At 38.3% G+C, this 19,570-nt stretch overlaps 1 protein-coding gene across 1 annotated transcript; it reads left to right on the top strand.

The window, feature by feature from the left end:
• Positions 1 to 3,668: 3,668 nt before the first annotated feature.
• scp2b (sterol carrier protein 2b) lies at positions 3,669 to 15,826 on the top strand. Its single transcript, XM_084098294.1, has 5 exons — positions 3,669 to 3,793; positions 5,042 to 5,141; positions 8,060 to 8,189; positions 12,826 to 12,905; positions 15,380 to 15,826. Exons 1-5 carry the CDS (start codon positions 3,699 to 3,701, stop codon positions 15,473 to 15,475), a joined length of 501 nt encoding a protein of 166 aa, XP_083954420.1. The 5' UTR covers positions 3,669 to 3,698; the 3' UTR covers positions 15,476 to 15,826.
• The last annotated feature ends 3,744 nt before the right edge of the window (positions 15,827 to 19,570 follow it).

The raw sequence follows: 19,570 nt of genomic DNA, 5'->3' as shown, positions 1-19,570 counted from the left end.
ATTTATTTAAATATCATTTCGTGTTTGTTCTGTTGGAACTCATACTTATGGAGTATAATCGATAATATTAAATGCGTGCAAAGAGATGATATCTGACCAATTATATCGGCCTCTTCCAAACAAACAGTGAGAAAGTACCATCACGTGACAGGTCGCTGTGCCCGTTTAAAATTATTTAAATTTATACTCTGCTATTCTAACTTCTTATTCAACTTTTATTGTAAACGCAGGACTCAGTTCAAGAGCAGTAGCTTTGCTTTTTTCCCCTGTCATGTGAAGTTTAACGAGGAAATGAATTATACATTTAATTTAAATATCATACAGCATTAGGCTAATTCAGCATTTAATTGTATAACATAAGCCTATAGACAAACCATGAACGCGAGTCACGTAATTGTACGCACAGAAAGGCATTCCGACTGATGGAAAAGTCACGTGGAAAAGCAAGTGTTTGCCGGCAGAAGGCAGCAAAGGCCATCTTCTGTTCTCCGCAGACTGAGGGAGAATTCCAATCTGAACTGAGCATCCCTGTGCCCTACTCTTTGTGTGTGTGTGTGTGTGTGTGTGTGTGAAAGAGACAGAGAGAGAGAGAGAGAGAGAGAGAGAGAGAGAGAGAGAGAGAGGGGTGTGTTTCTCTCTTTCTCTCTCTCTCAAATTCAAATTCAAATTCAAAGGGGCTTTATTGGCATGAAAGTTTTTGAAACAATGTTGCCAAAGCATACAAAATATACAAATAAAATATATACGTAATATATACAAACATAATAAAACAGTTATATGAACAATAATAAAAAATAAAAAAAATCTAATAAAAACTTTACTATATATAAGTTATGAAACTTAACACAATGTTTGGATATATTTGTGTGTGTGTGTGTGTGTGTGTGTGTGTGTGTGTGTGTGTGTCGGTCACTCACTGCCCCTCAGGTTGTGGCATGTTTGTACATATTGGGCAGCAAGATAAGTTCTGTCTCCTTCTCCCAGGAGAAAGTTTAATTAAAAAATTCCATTCAGGTCTTTGAAATTTGGGATTATATAGTTAAATTTGTTAAAGTAAAGGTTCCTTGTGTCTTTGAACGCTTCACATTGTAGGAGAAAGTGCATCTCTGTCTCAACCTCACCTGTCAGTGATCACACGTTCTGCTTTCTTTTGGTTGCCATGATTTTTTGTGTCTTCCTGTTTCAATTGCCAATTTGTGATCACTGAGCCGGTTAGGATCTGTCTCTGCTTTCTATCTCTGACAGTAGAGAGATATTCTGCTAATTTAGAATCTCTTTTTAGGGTCAAATAACATTCTAGTCTACTTTGGCTTTTAGTTTCTTCTTTCCGATGTTCCAGATAGGTTTCTTTGCATTGTGCTATGATTTGCTTGACTCTGATTGGTGTTTGGAAGGCAGTGTTGTCCTGAGGCTGCTCAGACTGTCTCTGACGTGGGTCAGTTTGCCTCAGTACCAGCTGACATAGGGCACTCTTCTCTGGGCTCAGCTCTTGGGTTCGGAGGGCTTTGGAGTGAAGTGTGTCTTGGGGGCTGGATTTCAGGTGGTTAAAAAAGTTGAGTGTTCTCTTTTGGATGTTAATTATCAGTGGGTATCTGCCTAATTCTGCTCTGCATGCATTTGTTGGTGTGTTTCTGTGTACGTGTAAAATGTATCTGCAAAATTCTGCATGAAGAGATTCTGTTGGGTGTTTGTCCCAACGGGTATAGCTCTGATGACTGAGTGGACCCCATATTTCACTACCGTACAGCGCAATGGGCTGGATGACACTGTCAAATATTTTAAGCCAGATTTTAATTGGAATTTGGAAGTTATAAAATTTTCTCTTAATTGCATGTATAGCTTTTAGTGCATGTATAGCTTTTTCTTTTAGTGCATTCACTGCCATGTTGAAACTCCCTGATGCTGATATGGTTATACCAAGGTAGGTATAGCTCATGCTGTGTTCAATGACATCATTATTAATGAATTGATGTTTGTTCTCCTGACATCTTGGGGCGTTTTTGGAAGAACATGATATTAGTTTTCTTCATATTTACAGCCAGAGCCCAGTTCTGACAGTATTTTTCTACTATGCAGCTGTTGCTGTAATCCTTGTTTAGTAGGAGACAGTAGAACGAGATCGTCAGCATGAAACAGGGACTTCACCTCTCTATCTAGAAGGGAGAGGCCAGGAGCAGCACATTGATCTAACTCAACAGCAAGCTCATTGATGTACATATTAAATAATGTTGGACTTAAGTTGCAACCCTGCCGAACACCTCTTCTCTGGGTGAAGAAATCAGTTTGTTTGTTGCCAATTTTAACAGCACACATATTTTCTAAATACATAGATTTAACTAGATCATACGTTTTGCCCCCTGTACCACACCGTAGAAGTCTGTAAAAGAGACCTTCATGCCAAACAGAATCAAAAGCTTTTCTGAAATCAATGAAACAAGAGAATATTTTACCAGTTTTAGTTTGGTGTACATGTTTAAGGTGTGAAGGGTATATATATGATCAGTGGTGCGGTGTTTTGGGAGGAAACCAATCTCTCTCTGTGTGTGTGTGTGTCTTTGTGTGTGTGTGTGTGTGTGTGTGTGTGTGTGTGTGTGTGTGTGAAAGAGAGAGAGAGAGAGAGAGAGGTGTGTGTTTCTCTCTTTCTCTCTCTCTCTCTGTGTGTGTGTGTGTGTGTGAGAGAGAGAGAGAGAGAGAGAGAGAAAGTGTTTCTCTCTCTCTCTCTCTCTCTCTCTCTCTCTCTCTCTCTGTGTGTGTGTGAGAGAGAGAGAGAGAGAGAGAGGGGTGTGTTTCTCTCTTTCTCTCTCTCTCTCTCTCTCTCTCTCTCTCTCTCTGTGTGTGTGTGTGTGTGTGTGTGTGTGTGTGTGTGTGTGTGTGTGTGTAAGAGTGAGTTGTGTTCCCTTTCTGCTGTTTATAAAACTAAATAAACCCTGCTATCTCTTCTTTGAACCTTAAAGGTCGTCACATTTACCGTATCACCTAAAGCCATAACTACGAAACTTATTTTAACTTCATATGATACATGACGAAAATGTGTGCAATATACTGAATAACAACCAAACCAAACAAAACAACATGATTTATTCTGTTAAATCAAACTCTCCAGCCAGCTGGCTTTAAAAATAAAATCAACTTCTATAATCTGGAATATGCTACACTCTTTTTGTGAGGATTTAAAATGATTTAATTATGCCCTTTATACTTTTGAGTTAATTTATCATTATTATCATTGAAATACTTATTTTTCATGTGGTATGCCAATCATGATATTGGACATTTTCTAAATTTCATTGTTTTGCATCATAAATCCTTACTTCATAAGAACTAATTTCTTGTCTCTCTAATAAAAATTATAAATATTATAAACCCCCTTAAACAAGTAAAGTATTGTGATCTTGTTTTTCTCTCTAATTGATGTTTTTTTTTTTTTTACAGTAAATGTTCTTTCTTTGTGAATTATGCAAATAATTGAAAAAAAATATGAAAAATTGACTTTTTCAAAACCAGAGAGCTTAAAGGCACGTCTTTTTCTCCTTGTATGCATACTTTGCGAGTAAAAAACATCACGCTAATTTTGCCTCTCAATCAGTGAATGAATAATAACAGAGAATGATAATAATGCCAGACCTGAATAATCAGTGTTTGATTATTCAGGTCTGGCTCGTGGCCACAGAACACGGAAGTAGCGTTCAGAAATACAAATGTATCGCCGATTGTTGGATTGTCAGCGGCCTTCTGATCACCTGTCTGTCTGCTGTTCATATTCACCAACAATGCGTGTCCCACAGGTGTCAAGGTGAGGATGATGATGATCTAACCTGTGTTTACAGTGTGCTTATAATCGCAGTGTGTGTTTGATGATGTTTCTGCAGAGCTGAGAGAGTGTGACAGCATCTTATGGAGGTCATTTACTTCTCTCTCTCTGTGTGTGTGTGTGTGAGCCATTTATTACATGATTTCTGGATTTGATTCGCTAATATGAAACATTCAGTTGGTTTTATATGATGACAGTGGATTGATCCAATGATTGAAAAGGATTCTTGGTTTATTAGAGCTCAAATTTGTTTAAATTCCCAGGAATGAGACATATTCAAGCACTTAAAATACAAAATGCACTGTAATTGTGCAAAGGTATTATGTATATAATGTGTTCATTTACATTATTTTCATTTAAAATAGATTTTTTTGTGTGTGTGTTTCACCCATGCAATTGTTCTTGAAATGTTCTTGATAAAAAAAAAAAGTGTGTAGCTTGTTTTTATCTTGCTGTGCTTAAATATTTGTACTGAACGTAATACAGCCCCATTATTCTTTTTTCAGATTGAATATATGAAGTTTTAATATGTTTATGACAGGATGAGGAGAGAGAGAGAGAGAGAGAGAGAGAGAGGGAGGAAAGTGAAGAGATTAGGATGCTTGTAAGCCATGTTACTTCTTAAAGGGATAGTTCACCCAAATATCACTTACTAGGGATGCACCGATATGAAAATTTTGTGCGATACCGATAATTATTTATATCTGAAAGCCTATAACTGATATATTGGCTGAAAAATCCCCCCCCAAAAAAATATCGCTTTTGAGAGCCTGATTACAAAAACAAAAGTCTCACCATTAATACGTCCCAAGCACACAGTTATGATGTTCTCATTATAATTTTATGTAGCATATATGACAGATCTGCGCTGCACATGTTGCACTTTACTGTATCTTCCTTTTTTGAAGTGATTCCAATCATATTTCAAGCAATTCAAAAGCATCATGTTGAAGTGTCTCAGCTGAAGGAAATAATCCATCATTTATCGGTTTTAATATATCGGACAAGTTTTCTTATTGTGCCGATAAAGACGACATTAAAAATGAACATATATCGGCCGATACCGATATGGTGGCCGATATATCGTGCATCTCTATCATTTAATTATCCTCATGTTAGTTCCATGTCTGTCCAGCTTTCCTTTTTCTGTGGATCACACAGAAGAACTCTTTGAATTGTTCCTTGAGCCATATGTTGAGTGTGTGTTTCATGTATCTCTTTCATTCCCAGCTCTCCACAGATCCAGGCGCTGTTAACCAGTGCATCCTCAGGTCTAGAAGGCTTCAAAGCTCACGCTGTCTTCCAGGAGATCAATAAAAAGTTGCTTGAGGTACGGGAAAGCCTGCTTGGGTTAATTCATCTGAATCGGTTGGCTGTCGAGGTAAAGCCTCGTTACACCTCGGCATCTCTGCCCGAGGCTACATCAAGATGGATCTGAATTGGAGTTATTACCCAGCTTTAATCATGTCAGCAGTGATCCGCTGTCAGGCCTGCTTTTCCCCCGCTGCCTGATGCCAAAGCTTTTTATTCAGACTACAAAGTTATTGGGTGCTGAAAGGATCGTCATTTCATTAAACCCAAATCCCTTGGTTTTTATCTAGATGATTCATGCCATTTCATGTGCAACACATACTTTGATCAATCTGCAACATATGAGTCCATCCCCTCCACAAACTGCTGTTTCAAGACCTGCTTTATACCTCAAATCGAGGCCTTTACCCGCTCAGCCTCGTCAGCTGGGTTTAGCTACTTTACAGGAATAGTTATTCTCCATGCATTGTTTCGAAATCAGACAAAAGGAGATTTTTGTAGAATGTCCAAGCCAAAGTTTTCAAAAAGATATATATTTTTTTATTCACTTGGTATATTTGTTCAGTTTCCAGTCCAAAAATCAAAGAAATTCTTAAATCAAGAGGAAATTTCTGGGGGCAAATCAAATAAAAATTAAGTGAGTTTTTGCTTAAAACAAGCAAAATGATCTGCCAATGGGGTAAGAAAAATAATCTTAATTCAAATGGAAACAAGATTATTTTTCTTACCCCATTGGCAGATCATTTTGCTTGTTTTAAGCAAAAACTCACTTAATTTTGGCTTTTTTTCCCCCCAGGAAACAAGACATATCTTATGTAATTTTATTACTTTAGTAAATGCATCTTAATTTAAGAACATTTAGATATTTGCACTGGAAACAAGACAAAAATACTGAGTAAGAAAAGCATTTTTTGCGGTGTGTAATCAATAAATAAACCTAGGTATTTATACGAAGTAACTTGTCTAATGGGCGCTAATGGGGTTATTGTTGATCCGTGACACTCTCACGCTCTTGAGAGGCGAGACACTGATAATCTCTTATTATCAGCCACGTTTCAGCTTCTTCCAAAAAAAAAGTTTACTCAAATAACGGCCTGTTACACAACAGAAGTAAAACCGCTGCATTTTCCGATCAGTTTTGCTCCATTACTCTCTTCAATGCAGTGTGTAATTTCATGAGTAAATTAAATGTCTCCGGTTGGAAGGCTGAGTGAGGCGGTCTATGTTACGAGGAGCGCCACATTTCGTTGTTGTTTTTCAGCTATTTATGACTCTTGTGGTGTGTGTAAAAAGCAAGCAAGTGTAAAAAATAGGATGGAAATGTTGTTTATATGCAAAGCAAGTGTGTGGTAGCTTTTCATAACCTCTTTTTAAGTTTAAAATCAAGTATTTCAACCTATTTTATTTTTCTCGATCCTGCTTCCCCTTTTTGATGATCTTTTTGTGTTATATTCTAAATATAATGGGTAACACTTTAGTTAAAGGGATATTTCACCGCTGGAAAGATGAATGTGTATTTAAATTGGGTCATTTATGTAGTAGAAATGTGAAATTATTTTAGAAGTTGGTGCCCTCTAGACTGAGAAAAGCCAGAAAATGTGGATGAAAGACAACGACTCCCAGAATGCACTTGCTTCGCTGCCCTACGAGGATACTCCCAAGCCACGTATCGGAATAAATGATACAACTAGGCTACTAGTCGACTCGAAACTGAAAAGACGGTGTTTTATCGTGAGATCCTCCTATGGGCGGGTTGAACACATGCGGAACGAGCTCCTCCTACTGGCTGGAGTCTCTCGCCTCTGGACAAACAAGCCTCCGATGATCATGACGCTAAATGATGATTTTTGCATCATCTGAGGTTTTTTTCCAGACACACAATACAGAAATCTCTCGTCTCAGGGGGACACGAGGGAGGGAAGCACGGGCATTCGAAAATACTACCGGGTTTCTACTGATACAAAGCTTAATGCTAATCGGTGAAGTATCCCTTTAAGAGCTGCACGATTTTGGAAAAAACTGACATTGCGATATACATATAAAACATATACTGACATATAAAAACAATTTCACTAAACTCTGTTTGAAAAGAATTAATTATTATAGAATGATTAGGGTGATTTTGTAGGGGAGTGAATCTGCATAGAAAATAATAAACAAATTACAAGCCTAGATAAATACAATAGAACAAAGATACAAATTAAGTAAACAGTGCTTTGTTTTTCAGTATTCGGGTTCAGAAATTGAATTATCAAATGTAACGTAACACTGCATAGTCTTCACTGAATAAATTAAATATGATAAATCTTTGTTAAAGCTACAAAAGTGATTTTCTCTTTGTATTTTGTGGTATGATTATCATTAATAACAGACAGCAGTGGGTATATTATGCTGCTGTCACTTTAAGACCGAATGCACGGATCCAATATAATGATACGCATCTGTTTTCTTTCTCAATTGTTTGCATTCACGTAAGCCATATGCTACTGTGTTTACGTCGATATTCCCGTCTCAATGCGTATTGACATGATTTTGCATGTATGTGTACTGTACATCAAGCACAATTACATGTGAATGGTTTCAAATCGCTTGAATATTTAAACTGACAGGACCTAAAACACGTGCAAATGATGAATTTTTGCTGAGGGTTAAACTTTGCAATAAAATCCGAGAAACGTGCGTTTCGAACCGTGGTTCCTGGTCCATACGGATCAACTACGATCTCCATACTTGACATCTCACGTCCTGCGATCATGTGACTATCGCATATAAATATAACGCATCCCATATAACGTAAGAAGCTTAAAATAAAACTTACACTTTCATTTCTGTTTGAGGGAAAAGTTATCTCTTCATCATTTAAGTTTAGCTGCGGTTCACACAGTTTATGGTGGGTGTGCAACTGACGGGCTGTCTGGTGTGTGTGTGTGTGTGTAGGACGGAGAGCAGTTTGTGAAGAAGATTGGAGGTGTGTTTGCCTTCAAGGTGAAGGAGGGGCCGGACGGAAAGGAAGCCATCTGGATCGTTGATGTTAAGAATGGAAAAGGCTCTGTTCACAATGATGCCGGTGAGTGTGTTTCTCTGTTATTCACTCTGGGTGAGGATACAGATGCTACGAACATCTGCGAACAGCTGACCTTTCCTAGTCCGTCAGTGTCTCGGGCTGGACGCACCTGGATCAAGTGGAGTTATTTTACATGAAAATAGCTGTAGGTTGAAGGAGAGGTTTGATATTTTCCCCAGTAGATGTTTTTCATGTGTCTTTCTGAAAACCGTGATTATCAGAACACACACACCAAAACCCAATTAAAAATAATAACTAAAACTTAAAGGTGCAGTGTGTAATTTTTAGTGGCATCTAGTGGTGAGGTTGCAAATTGCACCCAACAGAAGTTACGGTGGCCGACAGGAAGTGATGTCGTCGTCTGAGACAGCAGAGAGTCGCCAGTTAAGCAATGAGGTTTATTTACAAAGATAAAGTAAGAAATAAGGTTTACTTAATTATTCAGTAAAACGATGTTATTGTGAATATTATTGTTACTTGTTCATCATTGTGTCAGTGTTTTATTCGCTGACTTTAGCTAGCTTCTTTGTACAAAGAAAAACAACATAGTGACGAAACGCGTTTGTCCATTAAGGCTCCTCTAGAAACATGTCGGCGCATTTCAATGTAAGAGACCCGTGGTGTATGTAGACAGAAATGGCTCATTCTAAGGTAATAAAAACATAACGATTCATAATGTAAGGTCTTTATACACCACTGAAAACATAGTTATGTATATTAAGTGCATTTCTGTCAACAGATCCTCCTACATATTACACGATGCACCTTTAAAATTAAAAACTTAATTGAACACAAAAACACACAATGTAATTTTAATAAATTATTAATTATTTCATAAATTTATTTGATATTTGAAAATGACATCACAGTATGCGGAGTCACTGCGGTTTACTCCCACTGAGTGGCAACATTGGCGTTCAGTTCAAATGCTATAATGCCTTAAAGGGTTAGTTCACCCAAAAAATTTAATTCTGTCAGTAATTACTCATGTTTATTATTCACTCTCATGTTGTTCCAACCCCGTAAGACTTCCGTTCATCTTCGGAACACAAATTAAGATACTTTTGGTGAAATCTGAGAGCTGGATCACTCCTTCATAGGTAATCGATATCTGCCATCCCAGAAAAGTTAGTAAAGACATCGTTAAAGTCCAAGTCACTACAGTGGCTCAACCTTAAAGCAGGGCTCAGTAATTTCGGGATTTCTTCGCTGTATTCTCGCTTTTTGCTCGCAGGTTTCTTTCTAGAGCTCCCCCTACAGCTTCGGAATAGATATTTGACAACATTGTTGTAAAAACTCGTTGGCGATTCTCAGACACCAGAGGCTAGTAGATTAACGACATCAAAGCAGATGGGACATTCTTTAAAACGTCTTCTTCATTCGGGTTCGAACAGCGTGAGGGAGCGCAATAATGACAGCATTTTAGCAGATTTCTTTTGGCCGTTAAGCAATTCGTTACATCGCGAGACCTGATATCACGCGATACTTCCTGACGCGGCGGCCCACCGGCTCAAAGTTGCAAGTGCTGATTTTCCGCTCACGGGCACCAGGGGGATGCGAAACGACCACCATTCAAACCCGAAATAAGTAATATAACCATTCCAGTGACTCCGAAGCTGTTCAGTTAAGGTAAAAAAGTTACTTAGTTCACCTTTAAAGCAACACTAAGGAACATTTTTTTACCTTAAAATAATGTTTCCAAAATCATATCAGTGGTTCATCAAGTCGTAACAGAGTGCAAGGCACTTCTGGATTCGCTTTGCAGCCCTGTATCTGCTGTAACCACACTATGCAAGTTTGCCAAACCGGGTCGCGTTTCTGTACGCTACAAATTTAAAACTACAAATTTGACTTGCTTTACGTCAAGTGTTAAAATAGTCATTATTTAGTTTTCCTTCGTTTCTGATGTCGCAATACATCATACTTTCATGAAATCATGCAACATTCTCTACCTTGTCAGTGGACATCGTTCATTCCAAAGCCGGTGCTGGATAAACAGCGAGTGTGTGTGCGACAGTATCTGCGGGCGGCGAAATTATTTACGACAGCGGTAATGGAAATTTCCGCTTCCAACCTGTAGGGGGACCGACGAGGAAAAGTTCCTTAGTGTTGCTTTAAGTTTATCAAGTGATGAGAATAATTTTGTGCGCAAAACCCCCCAAAAATAACGACTTTATTCAACTCTTGATTTTCTTCTGTGTGGGTCTGAGTGAGTTCACGAGAGACACGACGCATGCGCGAGAACTGAGGAGATGACGCTCGCAAGCATTTGATGGGAAAGTGTGAAAGGTAAGCCATTCATTTTGCAGCATTGGTAAAGCACTTTTACGTTTTCTCGTTGGTTTCTCACGATTCGGACATCCAGGAAATGCACACTTTAGAAACATTTTAGACACGACATCGAGACCGATCTGCGTCATCTCCTCAGTTCTCGTGCATGAGTCGTGTCTCTCGTGAACTCACTCAGACCCACACAGAAGAAAATCAAGAGTTGAATAAAGTCGTTATTTTTGTTTGTTTTTGCGCACAAAAGGTATTCTCGTCGCTTGATAAACTTAAGGTTGAGCCACTGTAGTCACTTGGACTATTTTAACGATGTCTTTACTAACTTTTCTGGTCCGGCAGAATTAAATTACATAGAAGCCTATGAAGGAGTCAGACAGCTCTCAGATTTAATCAAAAATATCTTAATGGTATTCTTGGGTCTTACGGGGTTGGAACAACATGAGGGAGAGGAATTACTGACAGAATTTTTATTTTTGGGTGAACTAACCCTTTAATGCTTTAACAAGTTTTAGGGCTGGTGGATATGGGGAGATATGACGATATATAACAATGATATAAGTGATCATCCAGATTTATATCTACCTGTTTTGTATTTATAGTGTTGTCTAGCACAGTGCTTCTCAAACCTGCCCTGGCGTCTCCACATCACTGCACATGTTGAATGTCTCCCTCATTTAACACACCGTATTCATCTCATCAGCTCATTAGTACAGACTGCAGGACTTGAATTGTGTGTGTGTGTGTGTGTGTGTGTGTGTCTGATGAGGGAGACACCCAAAATGTGCAATGGTGGAGAAGCACAGGTCTAGCAGATTAAGCGTTCACAGGCTTTTCTTTATGTATTATTCCTCGGCGTCAAAATCACACATATAAATGTCAGGGAAACCCGATTACTGGCCATATGGACTGCTGGTTATTTAGTGAGTATTAAGGATCCCTGTCAAGTTCAACTGCCTTTAATTTAAGAAGATAATCTTCTTTTTTACTTGCAGTATCCTATTAAATCCTGTCATGTTGCAGGATGTTTTGACACTCAGTTCGGCTGAGCATACTGAGCATCGGGCTGACGTCAATGCATACCCTATATTCACAGGTGTGTGTGTCTGTCCACGGCCATGAGATTGGTGTGAAGGATGAGAGGAAATGAAAGCAAGTGAGAGTGTGTGTTCGGTCTAATGACCAGGATCAAACCAGCTCACACATGCCGGATTCTGATGCGTTGTGTATCAAGAGCTAAAGACTGAGCTGTGTTTTTCACCCCTATAAATGCCCCAATATACTCATAGCGAAGTTCTTTTTTTTGTACTTCACTGGGGTAAAAAGATGTTAGAAATAGTTATACTGTTAGCAAACATCCCAATGCTGTCGGGAGCGAATATGTAAATTAGGGCCGGGACTCCCTAATGATAATGTAATTGTAATTTATTTTACAAAAGCACAATGTTGTGTTTTATTGCGAGTGTACACAAATATAAGTTAACAATTTGCAGTTTGAATTAACAAAATGACGGAGTATGTTTTTATGTCTCCACTGTTCAATCGCGCCACACACACACACACACACACACACACACACACATTCCAGCATTGCAATCTTGCAATCTTGACATCGCAGCCTGTTCATTATAGCCTTAATAAAATAAATCATAATGTGACTAATGTCACAGCCCTAATGTAAAAATGTGCTGTGCGTTTTCCTCTCAATAACACAATAAACGCACAGCAGCGGTGAGAACACAGCAGTTAAGAAAGCATCTGATCATAGTGATGTGGATATTTTTGCACCAGCTCTGCACTTCGACACTCCTGTCAAATCACGTCAGGTTCATTTATATAGCATTTTATACAGTAGATTGGTTAAAATCAAGCAGCTTTACAGTATTGAACTTCAAAAAAACGGTGCGAGTCGCTTTCATTCAGAATTACGGCTATGTTTTTACTCGTGGACATCATCAGACCTCGACGGACTGAACAGAAGAAATAAATCAGAGTAGGTTTCCACGTCAAAGAAGGCGGAGCCTCAGAGCCACACCCATTTATTACAAAATGATATTTTACATCAATCAAAACTAAGTTTAGCTGCTGTAAAGCCAAAACAATCTCTGTTACTGTAATGTCCTATTATCACTGTTAAGCTGCTTTGAAACAATTCATATTGTTAAAAATGCTACATAAATGAAGGTGACTTGACTTGGACTTTACCAGCCGGAGCCAACTTTCCCTGAAAGCAGCTTCAAACTTCCAAAATGAACTTCTTTTTGGCCTGATTTTGAAATAACTTCACTCCAGTTTGTTCTTCGATCTCATTTTAAGTATATTGTGATCTTCAATGTTCTTCTCTTGTGTTTCTCAGAAAAGAAAGCAGACTGCACTATTGCCATGTCCGACTCCGACCTGCTGGACCTCATGACTGGAAAGATGAATCCACAGACCGTAAGTAGTGATGAAGCAGACAGACAAATCACTAAAACAACCCTCTGCCTGTCTGTCTGTTTCAAATAAAAACCCCATTAAAAATACATTAACATCTACAAAACATGCTAAATTTATTTGAGGAAAGCAAAAATCTTTTGAGTATCACTTTAACTTTTTATTGATGCTTTTCAATCAGAGAGTTACTAAAAGACAGACAATACAGTATTTGTTTCAACATATTAACCAAGAAATTAAACCAAAGCATTCCTTACACTCTGTCAAATCTTTTGAGTATTGAACAAGAATTCAATATATATTCTATGAAAACTATTCTTCATATGTATTGCAGTTTTGCTAATCTAGTAAATTTGTCTTGTATTACAAATGTTTCTTTCGATATTTTTACTGAAAACAAGACGCAATTCAGTTTTTCATTAATTTGAACATCCTGTTACACTACCATTCAAAAGTTTGGGGTCAAAGTTTGGTTTGTTAAAATAAATGAATACCTCTATTCTGTAAGGATGCATTAAATTGATCAAAGGCAACAGTAAAGCCATTTATAATGTTACAAAAAATCAGTTTCAAATAATTTCTTCTCTTTTTAACTTTCTATTCATCAAAGAATCCTGATTTTTATTTATTTATCACAGTTTCCACAAAAATATGAAGCAGCACAACTGTTTTTCTACATTGATGATAATGTTTCTTGAGCATCAAATCATCATATTAGAATGATTTCTGAAGGATCATGTGACACTGAAGACTGGAGTAATGATGCTGAAAATTCAGCTTTGATCACAGGAATAAATGACATTTTACACTATATTCACATAGAAAACAGCAATTTTAAATGGTAATAATATTACTGTTTCTGTAATCTGACTGACCCCGCATTATTGAATGCTGGTACATGTCAAATAATGCTTGCGAATGTCATTATATACTAACTTTTAAGCATACGTTGCATAAAATATCCTGGAAAATAATGTTTTGAAAAGAGTGGGAAGCCTAGAATGGCTGCAAAGGCAGATCTCTGGCATTTCCAATTGATTTGTATGGTTATAATTATGATTTTGGCTGAACTCGGTCTCAGTTTTCCCGTTTGGATTTACCACAGAGACTCATCCCACATAACCCCGATGTTTTTCTTTCTTTGACTCTGTCTTGCGTAGGTCTGCGTAAGTGCATGTGCCGGTGAATTCAAAGCAGTATTGTCTTTTAGCTACACGTGTGCTGTTGTTATATATATATATATATATTTTTTTTTTCAAACTGCAATTCACAATTGAATGAAAGAAATGTGGAGATATTTTGTTTTCAAGGCCTCTCCTTTCAGGGACATCAATTTTGAGTGTTTAAAAGCATAGTTTGTGTAGCCTCCCACCCTCCATTTGTGCATTGTCTGAAACCCGCCAACTGTTTTCCATGAACAATTTCTCCACACTCGCTTTCCTTTTCTAATACTAATGGCCTATGTTGAGAGAGATATTGTGCGGCCTCCCATCTGGATCAGAATGAGTTTCTTTCCATGCCTCCAAGTTTCCACGCTTCCTCTAATCAAAGCTCTTCACCCTTCGTGGAAAAGCCACAGGTGGAGCGAAAGACATTTTTGACCCAATACAAATCAACAAGCTCAAGTGAGACCATTTAACCTGCCGATGCTCAACGGGTTCAGTATCCAAGTTCACTTTTTTTTTCTTTTTTTTTAGCAGGAAACACATTTTAAATGCTCAATAATTATATATTTTTTAATATATATTTGTGATTTTTAAATATTGTAGTATTTTTAAATCACTGCATTCGTGAACCTGCTACCTATAGGTTATTGTATGAGAAAAAAAAATGTTTCCTTTACTTTTTGGGAAATATAGGTCAACAACTATACACAATGGAAACTAAACAATGAAAAGTGCCATTATTCTCATATTCAAGTCTCAGCCTTTTTCTTCTTCAGTTTTTCATTTAAATTTGAAAGTTTCCCGCAGAATTCCATTGATAGAATGTTCAGCATTCAAACTCTAACAGATAGTGATGACATTATTGTAATGTTTGTATGATTTATTTTGAAGGGTGAATAGTAACTTGTCTTGTTTCTTGCATGTGTTTGCATATTTTTTTTAAATGCAATTGAAAACCAAAAAGCCTTTATTGTAAAAGAAAATCACATTCTGCTTTGAAAGCTTGCTAACATTTTTCTGAGATGGTTTTACAAGAAGCAATTTGAATATCAACAGATCCATGTTATTTTCATTGTTAACTGTTAATTTGACTGTTTTTCTATAAACAACCTCCCATTTTGTATCTCTAAAAAGAAAAAGAAAAAGCCCTGGATGTTGTTTTTAAGAGACAAAACTTTTGTATGTAAGAAAAATACTTGGGTCTAAGTAGGTCTAATACAAAAAAAAAGGTCCTCTACAGGACCACAAATGAATTGCTGTGTCTCAGGAGGTTAACGCTAATCACGGTTTCATGTCCTCTCGTTCATGCAGGCGTTCTTTCAGGGCAAACTGAAGATCACTGGAAACATGGGAATGGCCATGAAGCTTCAAACCCTGCAGTTGCAGCCAGGCAAAGCCAAGCTGTAGGAGGCGGAGCCAAATGTGGAGAGGGCGGGGCCTTGAGTAGCTCCTCCCACAGAGTTCACTCTATTAGAGTAGCAGCACAGGAGTCAGAGAACAGATGTGTTTCTGTGCTGTAGTGATCAGTCTCTTCCTAACCAGGGAAAGCGATAGTTCACCCAGAAGTGAAATCGTCATCGTTTACTTGCGTCGCTTTCCAGAACTTTCCCAGAAAAGTAGTTCATAATACTCGTGCACTGTATTCTCACGTTGCAAAAAATGATTTTCTTCCTCAGCATATTTTTTTCTTGTTTTCAAATTTTTAAATCGGGACACATTTACTTGAAAAGTTACTTAAATTTTTCAGAAAACAAGACTTTAAAATAATGGGGTCAGAAAAATTTACTGAATTTAAAGGAAAAACAAGATAATTCTGACATATTTATTTTCTTTTTTTAAGCTTAAAGTCTTAGTTTTGATAAGTTTTTCAGAAAGTAAAACATGTAATTTGGCTTTTTAAGTTATTGTATCTTTGTTAGCTATTTGTACTGGAAAACAAGACTAAAGAAGCCAATTTTTTTGCAGTGTAGTCTTCTGGAGACAAACAAAATATGTTATGAACTTTATACAGTCATATGGGTTTGGAACAACATGAAGGTGAGTGAATGATGCCAGAAATCTTATTTTTGGGTGAATTATTTAATGATGAATCACTGATAGATACTGATAAGTACTATGGAATTAATACTGTTCTTAATAAGATCGATTTGATAACTTTGATAAGGTTTTCCTTTGATTGGCACCCATAACTGTTTCAATTATATGTGTGTGTGGATCAATTTCCCCAATGCCTATCTGTGGTGTTAAATATGGTGTGTTTAAGGATTTTAATGGAAGTGCGGCCAGGTAAAGTGTGTGTGTGTGTGAGAACTATCAACACACACTGTGTGGTGTTGGCCTTTGGATGGATGTCTTGTCAAAATGTACGACAACATTGAAATTCATTCTCTTTCATCCTTATAATTATCCTAGGTTTATTCTATTTCACTGCTTTGATAAAACAAACCAATTATAAACATGTCCATCAAATCAGTGCATGGATATATTTTATTGTATCCTTCAGCTATTATTGAAGCATCATTTCATGTCTGTCTCTCTCATGCACATCAATGAATTCTGCCCATCAGATGCTAAAATACTTTTGTACTAAATAAACTTAATCTTTCTCATGAAAATGGGAAGTGTCTGTTTTTACTCTCTCTGTAGATGGATGATGTTCTGTATGATGATAGGAGAAAAGCCTTCAGTTTGTGAAATATACGTCATCACTGCAGCTCTCTATATTAATTGTGCCAGCGAGAACCTCAATAACCAGGTTATTCCAAGAGGATTTAGTCTGTAATAAGTGTAATTTGAGTCACTTTGCATACAGGTGTAACAAGGTTGATAAGGGAAGGGGGAGGAGGGAACCGGCCAATGTTAAATGTAACTAATAATAAAATAAACATAAACAACAAAACGAAAGTAAAGTGGCAGCCCCTCACGGACGACTGCCGCACATAAACATAAAATAACGACAACATGAAGTCCAGTCCTGGTCCTCTCTCATCCTTCACTGTCGTCACTCCTTTTATCCTTCAGGAGTTCCTCCGTGGGACTCGGGACCGGTATGGATCATTAACACTCGCTCCGTTCCCACAGCTCTCGGCCCCGCCCTCCTTGCCACAACAGGTCTGCTAAACCTGTTCCTTCCCTCGGGTCATTTACAAAACACATTGAGTGGATTCGAGGAGTTTTGTGGTTGAAATTTAAAAAAGTAACAAATTCTTCCCTCACGGGTCAATTTGACCCCTATATGAATGAATGGAATGCGAGGAATGCTTCAATACACATAGAAAACCTAAAAATGCTAAAAATTCAAACTGAAAATGATTAATTATTTTATAATGTCTACATGTTTATCTGAATGCAAGAGAAATGACTTTAGGACCCAGCGGAACAGCTCATTTGCTCCAAATAGTGCTATAAGGCCATCTAGTGGCTAGAGTCATCAAATATGTTATTTCATTTTTTTTCCACAAGAGGTCGGCAAAGACACCCAATGTAAGATATTTTACATTACATTTATGCATTTGGCAGACACTTTTATCCAAAGTGACATTTACATTCTTATCAGTTCTTGCTTTCCCTGGGAATCGAACCCATGAACCCAAGCACCAACGCTCTACTGTTAGAGCTACAGGAAAGCTTTTGAGCTGAATTAAAAGGTTTAGGCATGAAATTGTGAGATAATCTGAATTTAACCCTCCTGTTACCCTCAAATCTACCAACATCTTTTACCCACTGGGGTCAATTTGACCCCACCAATTTAAACCCCCACAATTTGATTTTTTCCCCAAAGGTTTAAGTCAGGTACTTTATGTTTCTTTGTTGACTACTTAAATAGCCCTTTAAATAAAACACCACCAACCCCCCACCCCCACCCCCACCCCCACCCCTTATACATCCAGAATACCTATTGCACAACTATGGACAAATTAGCAAATCACTATAAAATGTCACTGATTTATCTAAAATTCAAAAATTATATATATTTTTGGTGTTTTAATAGCTATTTATTTATTATACAATATATTTTATCAAGGATAGGTTTGGGGTCAATATGACACTCCCATTGATAGTCTCAGGATGCCTCACTGTTGGCACGACACAGGACTCATGGTAGCGTTCACCTTTTCTTCTCTGGACAATCGATTTTCCAGATGTTCTAATCAGATACATTAACTTTGCACCAGTCTTCTGCTGTCCAATTCTTGTACTTCCTGCAGAATTTCAGCCAATATTTGATGTTTTTATTGGAGAGAAGTGGCTTCTTTGCTGCCCTTCTTGACACCAGGTCGTTGTCCAAAAGTCTTGGCCTCGCTGTTTGTGCAGATGCTCTCACACCCACCTGCTGCCAATATTGAGCAGTTCTGCACTGGTGGTGACACGATTCCCTAGCTGATTCCTCAGGAGAAGTTCCTGGTACTTGCTGGACACTCTGGGACATCCTAAAGCCTTCTTCACTGCAGCCGAACCTCTATTCTTGAAGCTCTTGATGATCTGGTAAATGGAGGCCATTTTGATGCAAAGATGATCCTCCATCTTTCTTTGGAGGAAACCATTGCTAACAGAAGAACACAATGATTGGAAGCACTTCTTCCTTCCTTATAGCAATCATGTGCTGATGATATGATTAGTAAAATGATGTTAGCTGGTAATTTGGTGCCAAGGACAAAAACAGTGAAATTTGGGGTTTTGTGATAAAGCTTTTTGAAATGATGTAAAATGCCACTGATCACTCTGCACAATAATCTAGAAAAATGTGAATCAACATCATAACAACTGAAGCAGCAAAAATTTCAAATTTGGCCACAGCTGTACCCTGTCATTCAAGTGGGAAGTGTCCGGTCTAACAAGGTGATGTTGGTGGCGCATCCGCTGTTCAGCTCCCGCAAAAGGTCCACGTACTCGTAGGAGATGCCCAGTTGTTGTAGGGCGAGCAGTACGGCATTGATCTCTATGCTGTCGAAGGCTTTCTCGTAGTCTATGAAGGCCAGTACCAAGGGCATCTTGTACTTCCGGCAGCGTTCGAGCAGTTGGTTCAGCACGTGGATGTGGTCCATTGTGCTGTAGCCAGACCAGAAGCCGGCCTGTTCGGGTGGCTGTTGTTCGTCCAACTACCTGGCTAGTCGGTTGTACAGCACCTTGGTGAAGACCTTGTACACGGTCGGCAGGAGCCAGATTGGCCGATAATTCCTCAGCTGTTCGCGGTCACCCTTCTTGTACAACAGCACTGTCTTGGCCGTCTGCCATTGATCTGGTGTTCTTTTCTGCGCCATGTAGCGGCTGAAACGGCTGGCCAATGCTGCCCACAGCATCGGTCCACCCTCTTTGAGCAGCTCGGCCTCGATTCCGTCCAGCCCTGGCGCCCGGTCTTTCTGGATGTTCTGGATCGCATGCCTGACCTCACTGGTCAACACTGACGGGATGGCTGGTATGGCGTCGTCCTGCATTTCGGGCGGGTCGACTGGTGTCTTGCTGGCGAATAGGTCCGTATAGAACCCCAAAAAAACCCCAAAA

The sequence above is a fragment of the Abramis brama genome, assembly GCF_963993115.1.
Source record: "Abramis brama genome assembly, chromosome: 22".
NCBI lineage: Eukaryota > Metazoa > Chordata > Actinopteri > Cypriniformes > Leuciscidae > Abramis > Abramis brama.
Note: the sequence above shows the minus strand (reverse complement) of the source record. Positions and strands in the feature narration are given on the sequence as shown.